Source organism: Chionomys nivalis, chromosome 19 (assembly GCF_950005125.1).
Source record: "Chionomys nivalis chromosome 19, mChiNiv1.1, whole genome shotgun sequence".
Taxonomy (NCBI): domain Eukaryota; kingdom Metazoa; phylum Chordata; class Mammalia; order Rodentia; family Cricetidae; genus Chionomys; species Chionomys nivalis.
This window is the reverse complement of record NC_080104.1, coordinates 63,319,722-63,336,261: the sequence shown is the minus strand read 5'-3', so window position 1 is coordinate 63,336,261 and position 16,540 is coordinate 63,319,722. Positions and strand designations below refer to the sequence as shown.

The following is a 16,540-nucleotide window of genomic DNA, read 5'->3' as shown; positions in this document are numbered from 1 at the left end:
GCAGCAGAGGTTGGGCAGGGCCTTATTCTTCTCTCCTCTAACCTGCCTAATGTCCTGAATCACAAAGGAAGAAAATAATTACCTCTGGTCTTCTCCCTCAGTTTTATTAAGAGTCTCTTAGGGCAAGAAGCCTGTCAGCATCCAGGATGGATTTGCCACATCCCATCTTCATCTACTTCAGTCCCATCCATTGCTCCAAAGAAAATAATTTTTAAATCATTTACAAACTGTTCTCTGGGTCCAAACGGGTAATTACATGTTCTCCAAGCACACTGACTTCTGCTAAAAAACATTTACTGTTCCCCGACATACTGTATTCTTCTCCTCTCACACACACAAAAATTATATAGTGCAGGCTTTTCTTCAAATCCTGGAAGCCCTCCTGCCTCAGCCTCTTGAGTGGGGGAAACAAGCCACGTGCCTCCAACACCAACAAATAACAATAGCATTTAAAGTTGGATGGAACTCATGAAATCACTTAGATACTTGCGTGAGGTGACTGACATCAAAGATACTCTTATGCTTCTCAAATTTACTTGCTATATTTACTGTAGTGTGCTTGACAATGAGTTAATCTGTTGACTCCTTAGTCTGAATTAAGGCTGTGAAAAACTAATTAGAAGTTACTAATTCTTCACCATTGCTACTTACTGGCAGAAGTTCAGGGCAGTCTGACTTTTTAAAAGTCTTTTTAAAGTCAAAATATCAAGGGACTGAAGAGATGGTTCAGTGGTTATAGTGCTCACTGCTCCTGTAGATGACCCCAATTCAGTTTCTAGCACCCAGCTCACAAACACCTGCAATTCCAGTTCTAGGGACTCTGACTCCCTCTTCTAACCTCCATGACATCCTCACACACTGGTCATACACCCGCACAAATTAACACCACACACACACACGTGCGCGCGCGCTCACACAGACACAAGTCTTTTTTTAATGTCAGTGTCATGTAAATAAAGATGGACTTAAACTCATTTCGAAGCTCTTGCCTCAGCACAGCCTCCTAAGCGCTGGGATTACAGATGTCAGACACCTTGAGCAGCTTTTAACACAGTAAATGTCGTTGGATTTAACCTACGTAAAACTTTCAGGTACTTAATAATGTACAAGCACAAATAGGAGATCCTGAAGCTAAAACATTCAGAATCTCAGCATTCCTCCTGATCAGGACTCAGAGACAGCAGATGTGAAAAAGAGCACCAGTTACAGGAGGAAGAGGTCTCCATAAGTCCCTGGTCTGAGCTTTTGCCTTCAAGGTGTTTGATGTGGGGAAGGCACAGGTTGGGAATTCCCTCATTGCTTCTGAATTCCTTTCTGTTGCTTACAACCCGAGTCAGCTGTCCTGTCCTTCGATCTGGACACATGTTCTCACTCCACTGCAGGTCAGAATTCTGGAGAAAGGAACTCACAGTCACTGTGGTATCTCCTCACAAACCACCACGCTATAAACTCCACAGAGAGGAACAATGTCTCAAACCCTCCAGGTTTTCCAGACACCAATGATGGGGACTGCAACTCTGTTTTCCACCCTCCTGCTGCTCTCAGTACTCCTGACTCTGATCCAGACTGAGACCCAGAGTGGCGCTGGTGAGTGTGGGTAAGGAAGGAAAGGGCCTCGGCCAGGAGGAGCCAGGGTGCCCGGGCTGGGCAGCATCCCAAAAGCAATTTGTCATCACCCATCCAGACCCTCCAAGCCCTTCTCCACAGGCATTCCGAGCCTTGTGCCCTGATGCTTTCCAGCCCGCGCACCTGCCCGGGGTATCGGGAGGAGGGTAGGGGTCTCACTGCGCACCGCCCTCAGGTTCACACTCCTTGAGATATTTGGTAACCACGACCGCGCCTCGAACACGTCTCCGAGATCTCCAGGTCTCCGTCGTTAGCTATGTGGACGACACGCAAATCCTGCGCTTCGACAGTGACGTGGTTACTAAAATGGAGGCGCTTGTGCCATGGGCGAAGCAGATGGGGCACGATTATTGGAAGCAGATGAAAAACGGTTTAGAGGGTTATGCACACACGGCCCGAGAAAATCTGCGATTTGCAATCCGGATCTATAACCAGAGCGACGACGGTGAGTGACCCACCCCTACACGTCCCCATGGACTCCCCCGAGTTGCCCCGCGTCCCAGGTCCTATGTTCCAACTGAGGTTGCAGGGCGGGAGAGACCTGGACCCGGAAGAGCAATGCACTGAGACCGGGTTTCTGGTTCATTTAAGTGGGAATTCTGTGGGTGGGCTGAGTCCTGTAGAGGGGGCTGACTTTGGGGCGGCTGCAGGCTCTCATACCTTCCAGTGTTTCATTGGTTGCGATGTGGGTCCAGACGGACACCTCCTCCGTGGGTACTATAGACATGCCTTTAATGGCCGTGATTACATCAGCCTGAACGAGGACCTGAGAACTTGGACTGTGACTGACAGGACCGCTCAGATCACCCAGCGACAGTGGGAGGCACAACATTTAGCAGAGTTCTGGAAGACCTTCTGTGAGACCCGATGCATTGTAACTCTACTCTTGCACCTGGAGCTAGGGAAGGAGATTTTGGATCGCTCAGGTAAGAGGGACTGAGAAGCAATTCCTCCATCTGCACACATAGGGTGCCACCTCCAAGGAGGAAGGAAAATGGGACAAGCTGAAATACTGTAGTTCTCTCTTGTATCCAGAGGGGGAGGAGTGCTCCTGGTTTCCCTGATGAACAGCAGAAAATGACTATCCCAGGACTCGCCCTTCTCTCAGGAGAGATTAGAGTCTCCTGGGAGGATAGGAAAGAAGATCCCTGAAATAACCAACAGCAACCCCAGTCATTCTGCAGCTTGTAACGAACCATGGCCTCCCAGAAGCTGAGCTGTCACCCAGTGTCTTTGGAGGTCCAACTCAAGTGATGATGAGTTAATTCCTCATTCTTCTACCCAAGTCAGGACCAGAAATCCTCTTTTCATGGTGGGAAACTTGGGAATCTTCCTTTTCTAAGAAATAGATTATACTAGTGCCTGAGTGTAGGCAACTTGTGGGGTTTACACCATGTGCCACCCCCTGCATCTTGATTCTTCTGAACATTGCCATGTAGGCATATGTATATAGCTTAAGTCCCCAGAAAAAGTTTTAAAGATGTTTGAAGTTTCTAACTCTTCTTCTCAGACCCTCCAAAGGCACATGTAACCCATCACCCTAGACCTGAAGGAGATGTCACCTTGAGGTGCTGGGCTCTTGGATTCTACCCAGCTGAGATAACCCTGACCTGGCAGAGAGATGGAGAGGATCAGACCCAGGACATGGACCTTGTGGAAACCAGGCCTGCAGGGGATGGAAACTTCCAGAAGTGGGCAGCTGTGGTGGTACCTACCGGGGAGGAACACAGATACACATGCCATGTGCAACATGAGGGGCTGCCTGAGCCCCTCACCCTGAGATGGGGTAAGGAGGGACTGGATGCACAAAACCTGATGTCAAGGAAAGCAGGTGACCTTCTGGAGACCCTAAGTAGAGCCAGTGCTGAGTTGGGAGTTAGGGCCTTTCAATTTTATTCTCTCTTCCCAGAGCCATCTCCTTGGTCCCCAACTGGAGTGATAGTTGGTGTGATTCTCCTTGGAGTTGTGGTCCCTGTAGCTGTGGCTGCCATTGTGATGCTGAGGAAGAAAAGCACAGGTAGGGAAGGGATTGGTGTCTGAGGGTTTTCTATAGAGAGGAAGCCATGGATGGAAATGTGCTCATCTCCTGCTTTGTTACTATGAGACACACCAATGTGTGACTGCTTACCTGACCTGGGACTAAGTGTACTGGAAGATTTTTTTTAAAAGATTTATTTATTGGGGGCTGGAGAAATGGCTCAGTGGTTAAGTGCGTTGCCTGCTCTTCCCAAGGTCCTGAATTCAATTCCCAGCAACCACATGGTGGCTCACAACCATCTGTAATGAGGTCTGGTGCCCTCTTCTGGCCTGCAGGCATAACCACAGGCAGAATATTATATGCATAATAAATAAATAAATTTAAAAAAAGATATTTTTATTTATTATGTGTACATTGTTCTGCATGCATGTATGCCCACAGGTCATAATAAAGCACCAGATCTCATTACAGGTGGTTGTGAGCCACCATGTGGTTGTTGGGAATTGAACTCAGGACCTCTGGAAGAACAGGCAGTGCTCTTAACCGCTGAACAATCTCTTCAGCTCTGCTTGTTTGTTTTTGAAGACAAGGTATCTTTACATTGCCCTGGCTGTCCTGGAACTTACTATGTAAGCCAGGCTGGCCTCAAACTCAGAGATCCACCTGCCTCTGCTTCCCAAGTGCAAGGATTAAAGTTGTGTACCACCATGCCCTGTTGTGCTATCACTTTTTAAAGTTCAGGGCTATGAGGACACTAGAACATCATTATCCTGGATCTATCAGTCATTTATTTCCCTGATGTAGTCACTCAGATAACTTTTCCAGGAAGTTACTGTCATCATTGTATTTCCACCTTTTACCATCTTCTCCCAGCTCTGAGCTCTCTCTGCACATCAAGGGAACACCTAGTAAGTGTACAGAAAGAAAAGAGAGCAAGTCCCTCAGTCACTCTCCCTTTCCCAAGCATTCCTGCAGCTGGGCACCACAGGAGTCCTCCTCAGCTCCCCCAGTTGAATGAGCACATGGTGAGAAGGAAAAGCTGGAACTGCAGGAATGAACTGGGCTGGGGTAACACTGGCACATCCAGTTCCCAGAGTAGCAGGAAAGCTGTCCCACAGAGACCAGCTCCAGGGCATCAGTGATTCCTGTGCTCAGAGGATCCTGTGGGACCTGATGCTGATGGACTCATCAGTTCTGTTCCCAGCTGTGAAGCCTTGGTTCATTGGCTTTTTCCAAAATAAAATAATCACCAACCCTCCAATACCACATATTAAATTCCCTTGTTTTTAAAGGATAAGAGTTAGGATTCTATTATTTATATCTGAAAGTAAGAAATCAGTCTAGGGAATTTTCAGATAGTAGCTAGTCAGAGTCTCTATATAATTGCTTCCTGTATTTCCTCTCTGAGGCTACACCTCACGGGAGAGAAACAATATATATCTGTCAACATGACAACTCAGGACTGATCATGTGTATTCTCCCTTGTTTCTCTCAACCCCTCCCCCAAATGGAATGCCCACATAAAAGCCTTTTCCATCATGGATGCCATTCTCACCACTAACATCAGTGACCATAAATCTTGTGCTAAAATACTCAGACTCTTTCCAGATCCCTTATTTACATTGCTCAGAATGTAGCCCAGGACTCATTCTTCCTTTTCTGTTTCTCTGTTAACAGCATCTCACACTGTGTCCCAGGCTGGCCTAGAACTCACTAAGTAGCTGTGATGGCCAGTCTTCAGTGTCAGCTTGACTGGATTTAGAGTCTCCTAGAAGATCCAATTCTGGTCACATCTGTAACAGTGTTTCCAGAGATTACTTGAGGTTTGAAGAACCAACCTGGGGCCCAATGATAAGAGGGAGAACAGAAGAAAGCCAGATGAGAGGATGCCTAAACTTGTCTTCCTGATCTACTGAAGTTTGCGGAATCCCAGCCCCATGTTCCTGCTACCGTATACTGCATCATGCCTTATGCTGAGAGTGACTGTGCCTCTTAAATCATAAATCAGAATAAACCTTTAATCCTTTAAGTAGCTCTGTGGCTATTTTGTCACACAATGAAAAAGTAATAAATAAAAATCCATAAGGGCTTTGAAATACCTGCAGTCAATCCTCTTTCCCTTTCTTGCTGTGTTAGAATTACATATATGAGCCACCATACTTGGCAGCAGGAAATTTTATGTAACCTGCCATAAGTGAGGCTGATGCACAGCCTGGGAGCTCCTGACTACATCCCTGTAGCTCCATGATCCAAATAACAGCTGTCTCTGCACCCATTTTGTTATAAATGCAGAGATTCTTGACTTTTCAACAGACTTCAAGTAAGTAAGTCTTTGTTTTGATTTTGTTTGTGAGGTTTTGCTTTGATTTTGTTGTTGTTGTTGTTGATGTTGAAACAGTCTCACTATGTGGCCTTGACTGACCTGGAACTTGCTTTACACAAAGACCAGGCTGACCTTGAACTCAGACAGGTCCTAGGAGAGGAGGCAGGGATTTCTGTCCAGAGTGCGGAGATTAAAAGCCTTTGTTATCAAGCCTGACCTTGTTCTTGTTGTGAAGTTCAGAGAATTCCTGTGCACAGGGAAGTCTGAGAATCCCTGGTCTAAGGCCTTCTAGACAGGAGCCCAGAGCTGCACAGTCTATTCTAGGTATGTGCTCTAATGAGATCATGAGCACTGGAGGGGCCAGGGTAAGTCTTGTTCTGTTTCTGTTCTGCAATTAATCATCCCTTTGGTGGTTTTATTCAACTCCAAGGTTTGAAATACCATTTAAGACCACCTCCCAAATAAATTTCTCCAGCCTAGGCATGAACATTTCCAGGCTCATGTGTCTCTGTCAGTCTGGCTGCTTTGTGTGCATTTCCCTGTCTGCAACCAGCAAATCTACTCTGCTGCTTGTGCAGTCCTGAAGTTTTGTTACCGCCTTACTTCAACCTGTAGTACAAATTTAACCCAGTAGGAAATATTGTAATGTCCATGTTTTAAATGAATCCAAAACTCAATTTCTTTGCACTGTTTTCTCTTGCTCACACCTTGAGGAAAAGCAACCTGTATCCCTTGCCTAAACTACTGAATGATTTTCCAATTCCTTCCTCCATTGTCTTGCTTACATCTAAGGAATTCATTCAGTTCTCAACCAGAGTCATTTTTGTTTGTTTGTTTGTTTGTTTGTTTTTGCAACACAGTCCATGAAGCTGGACTTGTAGTCTCATGATTCTGTTTCCCAGTTCGTGGGTTTCCAGGTATGTACCACAACACCTGGCTCTTGGTTTTGTTATTTTGAATTATTTATGTATTGTTGACATTAATCCTGTTTCAGATTTATAGCTGGTAAATATTTTCTCCTTTTCCTTAGACTGTCTTTTCACCCTCTAATTGTTTCCTTTGCTGGGCAGAAGCATTTCATTTCATGCAATCCCACTTGTCAGCTCTTGTTTTTCTTTCTTGAGCTGTAAATCATTTCAGACCATCCTCACAGATGGTCTGTGCATCTATCAAAAGGGTTTTCCTCTAGCAGATTTCAGAGTTTTGTTTTACATTTAAGGTCTTTGAGATTATTTTTCTACAGGGCAAGAGATAAAGATGTAGTATTGTTCTTCTACATGGGGTATAAAGTTTTTCCAACACCATTTGCTGAACGAATTTGTGTTTTTCCCCCAATATACATTTTAGGCATTGTGGTTGAAAATAAAATTACAGTGTATAAGGGTTTTTGTGGTATCAGGGGGCCAAGGAATGCTACAAAAGTCACACTGTGCAACAGATTTTACACAAGGGATTTATTGGGGGAGGGGGGGACCAAAAGGCTGCCTCTGAGTGGGGATGTGAGGGGGAGATGAGAAAAACAGGAAGGGAGGGACAGAGGGAGGGAGGGGGAGGGCGGGAGGGAGAGTGGTTTGAGCGAGGCAGGGAGGGAGGGAGAGAAGGAGGGAGGGATGGGAGGAAGAGGTGATGGCTCAGACTTTACAGAGGGTATGGAGCATGACAGTAAGGGACTTTGGCACAGTGGCAAATGTCACCATGTGGAAGGAGAGAAGTTGTTAGAAGACCTGAGAAGGATCCTCCCTTCAGAGGAAGGAGCTAGCTGCAGCATCTCCCTGGCCCTTGTATCCACCAGAGAGTACTTCAACCAAACACTGACTCTGAAACCTGTAGCAGACAATAACTGAAGTTTTCTCTCCTAAGACAGTACCAGGCAAAAGGTGAAATAATACACCCAGAAGAAAGAACACCTAAGTCTCTTGTTGAAAGATTTATACAAGATTTTCAGAGATCTGGTGTGTTAGAGCCTGAAGCACAGAATATAGAAACTTCATTTCTGCTCTGGTCAGGAATTGCCTCTTAATTAAATACGTAAGCACAGAACAGTATACTTGGTTGGCTGAGATGTTTCATGACTAAGAATTTTAAGTAACTGCACAAGTCTTTGAAAATTACTCCAGTAAACAGAAAGGAAGATAAATTCCCTGAATCTTGTCTCATAGATAGAATCTTTTCCGACACAAAGGCATAACTTTTAGGCATAACTCTTTTAAAAAAAATTCTGCTATCGTTGTTTATAACAAGATCCAGTGTAGCCAGGCTTACTTTGAATTCATTGAATATTCAAAGATGACCTGTGGGGCTGGAGAGATGGCTCAGAGGTTAAGAGCACTGCCTGCTCTTCCAAAGGTTCTGAGTTCAATTCCCAGCAACCACATGATGGCTCACAACCGTCTGTAATAGGGTCTGGTGCCCTCTTCTGGCCTGCAGGCATAGACACAGACAGAAAATTGTATACATAATAAATAAATAAATAAATACTTTTTTTTTTTAAAAAAAAAGATGACCTGTGTATTTGGATTTTTCTGTCCTACCAGCCAGATCTCAAATAACCACCCAAAGATGTATTATTCATTATGAACACTGTCTTAGGTGTGTTACTAACTAGCACAACTTGAATTAACCCATTTTTATCAATCTACTTTTTGTCTTGTGGCTTTATTACCTTTATTCTGTATTGCCCATGTTGCTTCCTCTCCATCTAGCTGGCGACTCCTCGAGTTTCGCCTTCTTCTCAGCTTTCTCTCTCCCCCAAAATCCTGCTTAGCTACTGGCCATCCACCTTTGTATTAAACCAATCTGCGTGACAAATCTTCATAGTGTACAAAATGATTACTCCACAAGAACCTTGAACATCTGATTCTCCTGCTTCTATTTTTCAAAACTATGTCTTAAAGGTTTATTTACTTTTAATTTATGTGTATGTGTGTATGTCTCTATGTGGGTATGTACACATCTCTACAAATGCCCTTATTGGCCATATTCTTGGGTCCTTAGATCTCCTGGTAATAATTATGAGTCTTCCAACATGGGTGTGGTCCTCTGCAAGTGCTCTTAACTATTGATTCATTTCTACAGCCCCTGCTTCTACTTCTTGATTGCTGAGTGTGCACTACCATACCAAGTTTTATGGGATGATGATCAAACCCAGGTCCTCCGTGCCAGGCAAGCACTCTGCTGAGCTGCAACTCCTGCTCCAGTTTCTTATGTAGTGCAGCTGGCCTGAAGCTCCCCACCCTCTTCCTGCCTCAGGCTCCTGAATACTGAGATTAGAGGTGTGAAACACTATCCCTGGGACAAAAGCAAAACTCTAACAAAGAGTTTAATGTCCCTTGTTGTGTGAACCACAGAGTTTGCTTTTAAACGTTTACAGGTTCATAAAAGTAGGTCAGTGAAAGAGTGACGGACTTACCTTTAAATGAGAGTACAAAAATCAGTATAGGTCGTGGGGGTTGAATATACCATATGGGAAAACAGTCTCAAATATACCCCAAGGCTACTCACAGTTAAAGCAGATTAGGAACTGGAAGTTTTGCAGATAGTGGAGTGACTTTTTCCACTCTCTGGTTAGTGAAATTATGACTGTCACAGTGGACCCTATTTCTCTTCTTGTGTTCCAGACCTCTAGGTAGCCAGTTAGATTTTCATTAGATTTTAGGAGGAGCCCTTCCCTCGTAATGAATAGCTTACAAACTGAGGACTGATGAAGAAGGAGAATGGAAAGAGGGAAGATGAAAGGAAAAAAAATGAAGACTAGAAGATATTGAAGAAGGGGTGGGGATGAAAGTGAAGATGATGAAGATGCTGATGAAGACGAGACAAGACGATGATGAAGGAGGTGGCAGATACAAAATGAACACCAATTGATTTCAATCTTTAAAAAAATTTCTTTTTATACTTTTTTCTCCAGTCCCTGGAAGTGAGTTGTAGTTATTTTTCCCTTGTCCCTCTTGTGTTCACTTGTCTATTTTCGAGATTCCTTTTCTCAATACCATGGTTTTTAACTTGTTTGTTTGTTTGTTTGTTTGAAAACACCTTGAGTAAAATAAAACTGGAAAAGAATCTCCTTTTGGAAACAGCACCACAGCTGCGTGGCCACTTTGAATCTCCATGAACCCAAGGTCCTGTCCATGAGCCACCTGCCTGAGCCCAGCTGGGAGCAGAGCCTGTAAGTTCTAGAGCTTTATGGGTCACATGCTCTTACCCACGCAAGCTTGGTGTCAGAGGACTGTGTAGTTGGAGGGGTACTGGGAGGTGCAAAATCCCAGAGATGCACATGGGACAGGATTGACTCCTCGGGAAAGAAAAGTTTCAAAACAGTATCAGTAAACGCTAACAAAAAAATAAATAAAATTATCTACACCTTTCTTTTGTAAGCTCATTTTTATCCCTTCTTGTCCCAGACTGTGGAATAGATACCACCACACTGCTCTCTGGGGAGGAAGAAAACCCTTCAGCTACTTTTACTATGCTGGATGCTGGAGGGTTGATTCTGCCTCTGCAAAGTAGTGCATAGAGTTATAGTTTTTTCCCTGCTTTCTGCACAGTGGGCTTAGAGATTACACTGTCTCTACGTGAATATGAACAGTTAGTCTTACCAACATGAGCTCTTCTTTTTTCTTCCCCTTCTTCTTCCCGTTCTCCTTATTCATCAGTCCTGGGTTTTCTCAGCTACTGATTATGAGGGAAGGGGTGATGTGGGAGTGTCATATATCAATCTGATGATTTCATTGATTAAGTAATAAAGAAACTGCTTGGCCCTCATAGGTTAAAACATAGGTGGGTGGAGTAAACAGAACAGAATGCTGGGAGGAAGAGGAAGTGAGCTCAGACTCGACAGCTCTGCTCTCTGGAGCAGACGCCATACTCTCCCCTCCAGAGTAGATGCGATGAAGCTCTGACCCAGGATGGACGTAGGCTAGAATCTTCCTGGTAAGCACACCTTGGGGTGCTACATACATGAATAGAAATGGGCCAGGCAGTGTTTAAAAGAATACAATGCGTGTGTTGTTATTTTGGGTATAAAGCTAACCATGCGGGAGCCGGGCTGTGGGAAGAGGCCCAGACATGGGGCACTGAATCTACAGAAAGCTTGAGAAAGCTTGGGAAAGAATAGAGTAAAGCATGTTTTCTTGGTAGCAGCAATTTCTTGGTTCTGTTCTGCTTGCTAGAGGCAAGCAAGCGCTCTCATCTAAGAGAGGCTTCCTGACTCAGCTTTAGCTGCAAAACTCTGCAGCTCTTAAGAGGTTCTGTCAAGAAACACTTAAATAGTGTTGATAAAAAGTTGACCGAATGCTTGTTTGTTTTCGGCCGTAGCAGGAAAAAATTTGTGCTGTTTTAAAATGCCGGCTTTCTGGGCTATCCTGCCAGGGCAAACTCTGATTCTTTGAGGCAGGAGGGCCAGCTACAGAGAGAGGACTTGAGTGTTGTCTGTTGCAGCTTGTTTGCTGGCAAGGACCTTGAAACACCACAGAGTTGTGGTGATAAACATGGCTATAGCCGGTACCTCCACCATGAGGCTGGAAAGCTAAGGAATGGGATGGATTTAGCTGGCAAAGCACGGCTTTAATCCTACCCATATTGCTCAGTAATTTAAAGGCTCGTGTGGTCAGAAAAAGAGAGAGATACAGTAAAGAGAGATTCAAAGACAAAGAAAACTTTAAATGATTTACAGTGTGTTTAAAAATATATGCAGGCTGAAAGATAAAGTTTTTAAAAGTAAAAAAAAAAAACAAAAATAAGGAAGTAGTTGGGTGTGGTAGTGCACACCTTTAATCCCAACACTTGGGAGGCAGAGGGAGATTGACCTCTGAGACTTCAAGGTGTGGTAGCACACGCCTTTAATCCCATTGCCTGAGAGGCAGAGACAGACAGATCTCTGTGAGTTCAAGGACAGCCTGGTCTAAAGAGTTATTCCAGGAAGAAGATATACAGGAAATATAAAATAAAAGTAAAAGTAAACGAAATAGAGGTTAAAATAAAGCCGCACAAAGATGGAAAATACAATGAGAATCTTGATACTATATGCTATTATGCTCTGTTTGAATTGTTTGAATGATGAGGAAGGAGCAACAGATGCTAAAAGATATTTGTTTATAAATGCTGCTGAACTAATCCAAGATAGATATTTTCAAAATACCTTGACTTTAAAATTTGGATCTAAGGACATGATGCTTTGGAAAGGAGTTTCTTCTTTTGTTTTCACAGAGGATGAGATCCTGTGTATTGCTTCTATTCCAATATGGTATGATAGACCACGCCCTCCTGAAAGGTTACTGTGAACACCCTCAAAAAATTACTTCACTCAGCTGCCAACTGAGATAAATCTAGCACACAGGTTATACCATGAAAGACCTAAATAACAGCGCCCCCATTCAGCAGGAAACAGTTTGGAGAGAAATAACTGCGCCCATATTCCCAAATATTGTTTATAAATGTTCTTTTACATTTAAAGGGGGAGATGATATAGATGTGAATAATTTGCATTGATATGAATCTTGGTTTACTGATATTAATTTAAGGTCAATTTTATTATATGTATATGTATTTCTGATATTGATAAGGTATTGTGATTGTGTAGCTCATATAAAAATGTTATGTATATAAGTTGTTAATGAATAGTTATTTATAATAGTCAAGTTTGTAGTCATGTTAGATTTTCTAGATGTGCATAGATATATTTTAGATAGACATCCTTCATATCTTTCAAAGATTATAAAATATGGCATTTTAAGTGTTTAATAACTTAGGGTTTTTCATGACAATGAGACACATCTGCTCCTGGCAGCACCAATCTACTTTAAGAGGAAGATGGGCATTGAAGAGGATCCTTATGGAGTTTGATAGCCATTTGGGCAAGAAACTGCTCTTGCCTGGACTGTTGCATAAACTGGACACAGAGAGGACTGCTGAACTTGCCTAAAGGTGAGATGATCTTTTGGAGTTCCTGATTCATGAAAGAATCTGCGAGACATCCTGCAGGACACAGCAGATAGTGACTGAACTGCCTTTGAAATTTCCTGCTTCATGGAAATGTCTTTGGATACTATGGACCTATAGGCCAAAGATGGATGCCCCAACGGTAGAGAGGAACTTTGGGTGACTGTCCAGGCAGCAAGATGTCTCTGTGATTTCTAGTTTTGTAAGTTGCTTATTTCTTGTTTGCTTAGGTAATATTATATCCTTCTGGAGTCTTTGATGGAGTTGAAGAATGGTTAGTTATAGTTATAGTTTTCCTTAGTTATGATAAGAGATAAAATAGATATAAATATTGTAACTGTAATTCTTGCTTGATAACCATTTTATTATATGTAATTTTACTATATTAAAGTTAAAGCCTTCCTTTTTTTGTTTAAACAGAAAAAGGGGAAGTGATGTGGGAGTGTCATATATCAATCTGATGATTTCATTGGTTAAGTAATAAAGAAACTGCTTGGCCCTCATAGGTTAAAACATAGGTAAACAGTAAACAGAACAGAATGCTGGGAGGAAGAGGAAGTGAGCTCAGATTCGACAGCTCTGCTCTCTGGAGCAGACGCCATACTCTCCCCTCCAGAGTAGATGCGATGAAGCTCTGACCCAGGATGGACGTAGGCTAGAATCTTCCTGGTAAGCACACCTTGGGGTGCTACATACATGAATAGAAATGGGCCAGGCAGTGTTTAAAAGAATACAATGCGTGTGTTGTTATTTTGGGTATAAAGCTAACCATGCGGGAGCCGGGCTGTGGGAAGAGGCCCGAAGCTCCTACTACAAAGGGGTCCTCTTAAAATCTAACTGGCTACCTAGCAGTCTGGAACATTCAAGAAATAGGGTCAGTTGTGACAATTCATAATTTCTCTAACCAGAGAGTGTTCTTTCTGTGTACTTTCTCTTGTTTAATAAAAAAAAAAATTGAAGGAGGGCTTAGGTCAGCAAAGGGTGGATTTGAGATGTCTGAATGGGTTAAGCAGACTTGTGACAACATGGCTTCTCCTTCAGCGTGTTTAATTGTGACGTTCGACAGCTATCCTTTCAGTTTAAGATGAAACTTTAAAAATAAAGCCCTGCCCCCAATGGAGACTCAGCAGATCCCCTAGGATTTTATTTGAAATTGACATTCTCCCTTGTAATTTTTTTATTTTCACTGGAAAGGAAAGAAAAGATGCTCAGTTTTATTTACATGTATTCCTGCAGACCAGAAGGGGCACCAGACATTATTACAGATGGTTGTGAGCCACCATGTGATTGCTGGGAATTGAACTCAGGACCTTTGGAAGAGCAGGCAATGCTCTTAACCACTGAGCCATCTCTCCAGTCAAGATGCTCAATTTTAAACACTAAAAGTGCACAAGTTGTTTTGTTACAATAAAGCTAAATAAATGTGCCAAAAATAAAAAATAACAAGGATTAGAACTGAAAGACTTTAATTACTGATCAGAGAAATGAGACCTGGGTTATTTACGGCTCTTGGAGGAGAAGTGACCCCTGAATTGCCTGGAAAGACCTTTAGTGAAAACTATCTAACCTCAGCTCAAAATAGTGGTTTGAATGAGATGGCCCCAGACACTCATATGTTTAAATATTTGTTACCTAGTTGGTAGGATTGTTTTACAATGATTAGGAGGTGTGGCCTTGTGAGAGAGGTCTGTCACTGAGGATGGGTTTGAGGTTTCAAAAGTCCATACCAGGCCATTCTTTCTGTGTCCCTCTCTCTTCCTCTCCCTGCACCCATCTCTCTGCCTCCAAATTTTGGGTTAGATGTACGATCTCAGCCAGCGCTCCAGCTCCATGTTTTTCTGCCTGTTTCCTAAAATGATGGTCCTGGATTCACTCTCTCAAACTGTAAGCCCCCAATTAAATATTTTCTAAGTTGCCTTGGTCAAGCTATCTCTTCATAGCAATGGAACAGCAGCTAAGACAGAGGGGAAGTAACATTTGAGTTGCCCAGAGTGTAACCTTTAATTGAAAACTACTTAAGCCTGGTTCCTTATAAGATCATTGTCTACTAATCTTCATGGTAAGTAGAAAAACGCAAGATCTCCTGAGTAAACTGGGATGTGGGGTTCATGGGAGAGGGTAGAAGGGTAGGGGGAAGAAAGAAAAGGGAGCAGAGAAAAATATATAGCTCAATAAAAACAATTTTAAAAAGGAGGAAAAAAGATTATTGCATAGCTGAAGGTTTTCTGATAAAGACAGGCTTACAGTTGCCCCTCCTATAAGGGTCAAATGACTGACCAGTTAACCACTTCAACATGAAAAACATTCTCAGCAATTCTACCAGATCTAGAGACTTTATAAATAGTATAAAGTAACATATAAAGTGGTACAATGATCGCTTTGGCCACTGTCAACTCTCATCCTCTACTCTGCAATGAACTCTGCAAATCTTCAACTCTATATTCTATCTTGTCTGGTTTTTGTTTGTTGGGTTGGTTAGTTTTTTTGTTTTTGTTTGTTTGTTTTGAGATTACAAGAGCTAAGAATCTAAACTGAAACCAGAATAAGATACCAGAATAAGAACAATTTTTTATCATTCTGGGTATGGAGGCCTATACCTTTAATCCCAGAACTCAGGAGTCAGAAGCAGATCTGCCTGGTCTACATAGTGAGTTCCAGGGTAGCTAGGGCTCTTCAAAAAGCAACCTCCCTCATCAGGCCCACTTAATATCCACCGTGCCTTTTAAGTTTCTGAATTCTCACCAGCAAATCTGTTTAATGTCACTGTGTAATGTAATAAGGAAGTGCTCTGTTTGATAACCTCAGACCAAACCTCAAGCTTCCTTTCTTCTTTTTAAAAGATTTATATTCATTTTTATTTTTAGTCACGTGTTATTCTTTGTGGGGGTATGCACTCTTAACTGTGGAGCTATCTTTTCAACCCCGTATCTCCTACTTTCTTTCCTTCATCAAGCTCCAGGCTTCAGAAGCCAAGCAGCCTTTTGCCCCTCAGACCCACCGAGTGCATGCTTTGTACTGACTGGACCCTTGCACAACAGCAATGTCCAATGTTTGAGTTCAGCTATCAGCTGCCACCTGCCTTAGTTAGGGTTTCTGTTGCTATGAAGAGACACCATGACCACACAACTTTTTTTTTTTTTAAGATTTATTTATTTATTATGTATACAACATTCTGCCTCGATGTATGCCCGCACGCCAGAAGAGGGCGCCAGATCTCATTACAGATGGTTGTGAGCCACCATGTGGTTGCTGGGAATTGAACTCAGGACCTCTGGAAGAGCAGCCAGTGCTCTTAACCTCTGAGCCATCTCTCCAGCCCCACCACACAACTTTTATAAAGGAAAACATTTAACTGGGGCTGGCTGACAGTTTCAGAGTTTAGTCCATTATCTTCATGATGGGAAGCATGGTGGCAAGTAGACAGACGTAGTGCTGGAGAAGGAGCTGTCCTCAGGCAGCAGGAAAAGACTGAGCCACTAGCCATTTCTTGAGTATCTGAGACCTCAATGCCTGCCCCCACTGTGACTCACTTCCTCTAAAAGGCCACATCTACTCCAACCAGGCCACACCTCCTAAGAGTGCAACTCTCTATGGGCCTATGAAGTTCGTTTTTATTTAAACCATCACACCAGCCTAACTAACAAAGCCTCTTGCTTACATGGAATCTACATTCACTC

At 43.0% G+C, this 16,540-nt stretch overlaps 1 protein-coding gene across 1 annotated transcript; it reads left to right on the top strand.

The window, feature by feature from the left end:
* Positions 1 to 1,502: 1,502 nt before the first annotated feature.
* On the top strand, positions 1,503 to 5,491 carry LOC130890501 (patr class I histocompatibility antigen, CH28 alpha chain-like). The gene is made up of 6 exons (XM_057794460.1): positions 1,503 to 1,587; positions 1,802 to 2,071; positions 2,277 to 2,552; positions 3,137 to 3,412; positions 3,536 to 3,643; positions 5,282 to 5,491. Exons 1-6 carry the CDS (start codon positions 1,503 to 1,505, stop codon positions 5,323 to 5,325), a joined length of 1,059 nt encoding a protein of 352 aa, XP_057650443.1. The 3' UTR covers positions 5,326 to 5,491.
* Positions 5,492 to 16,540: the final 11,049 nt, after the last annotated feature.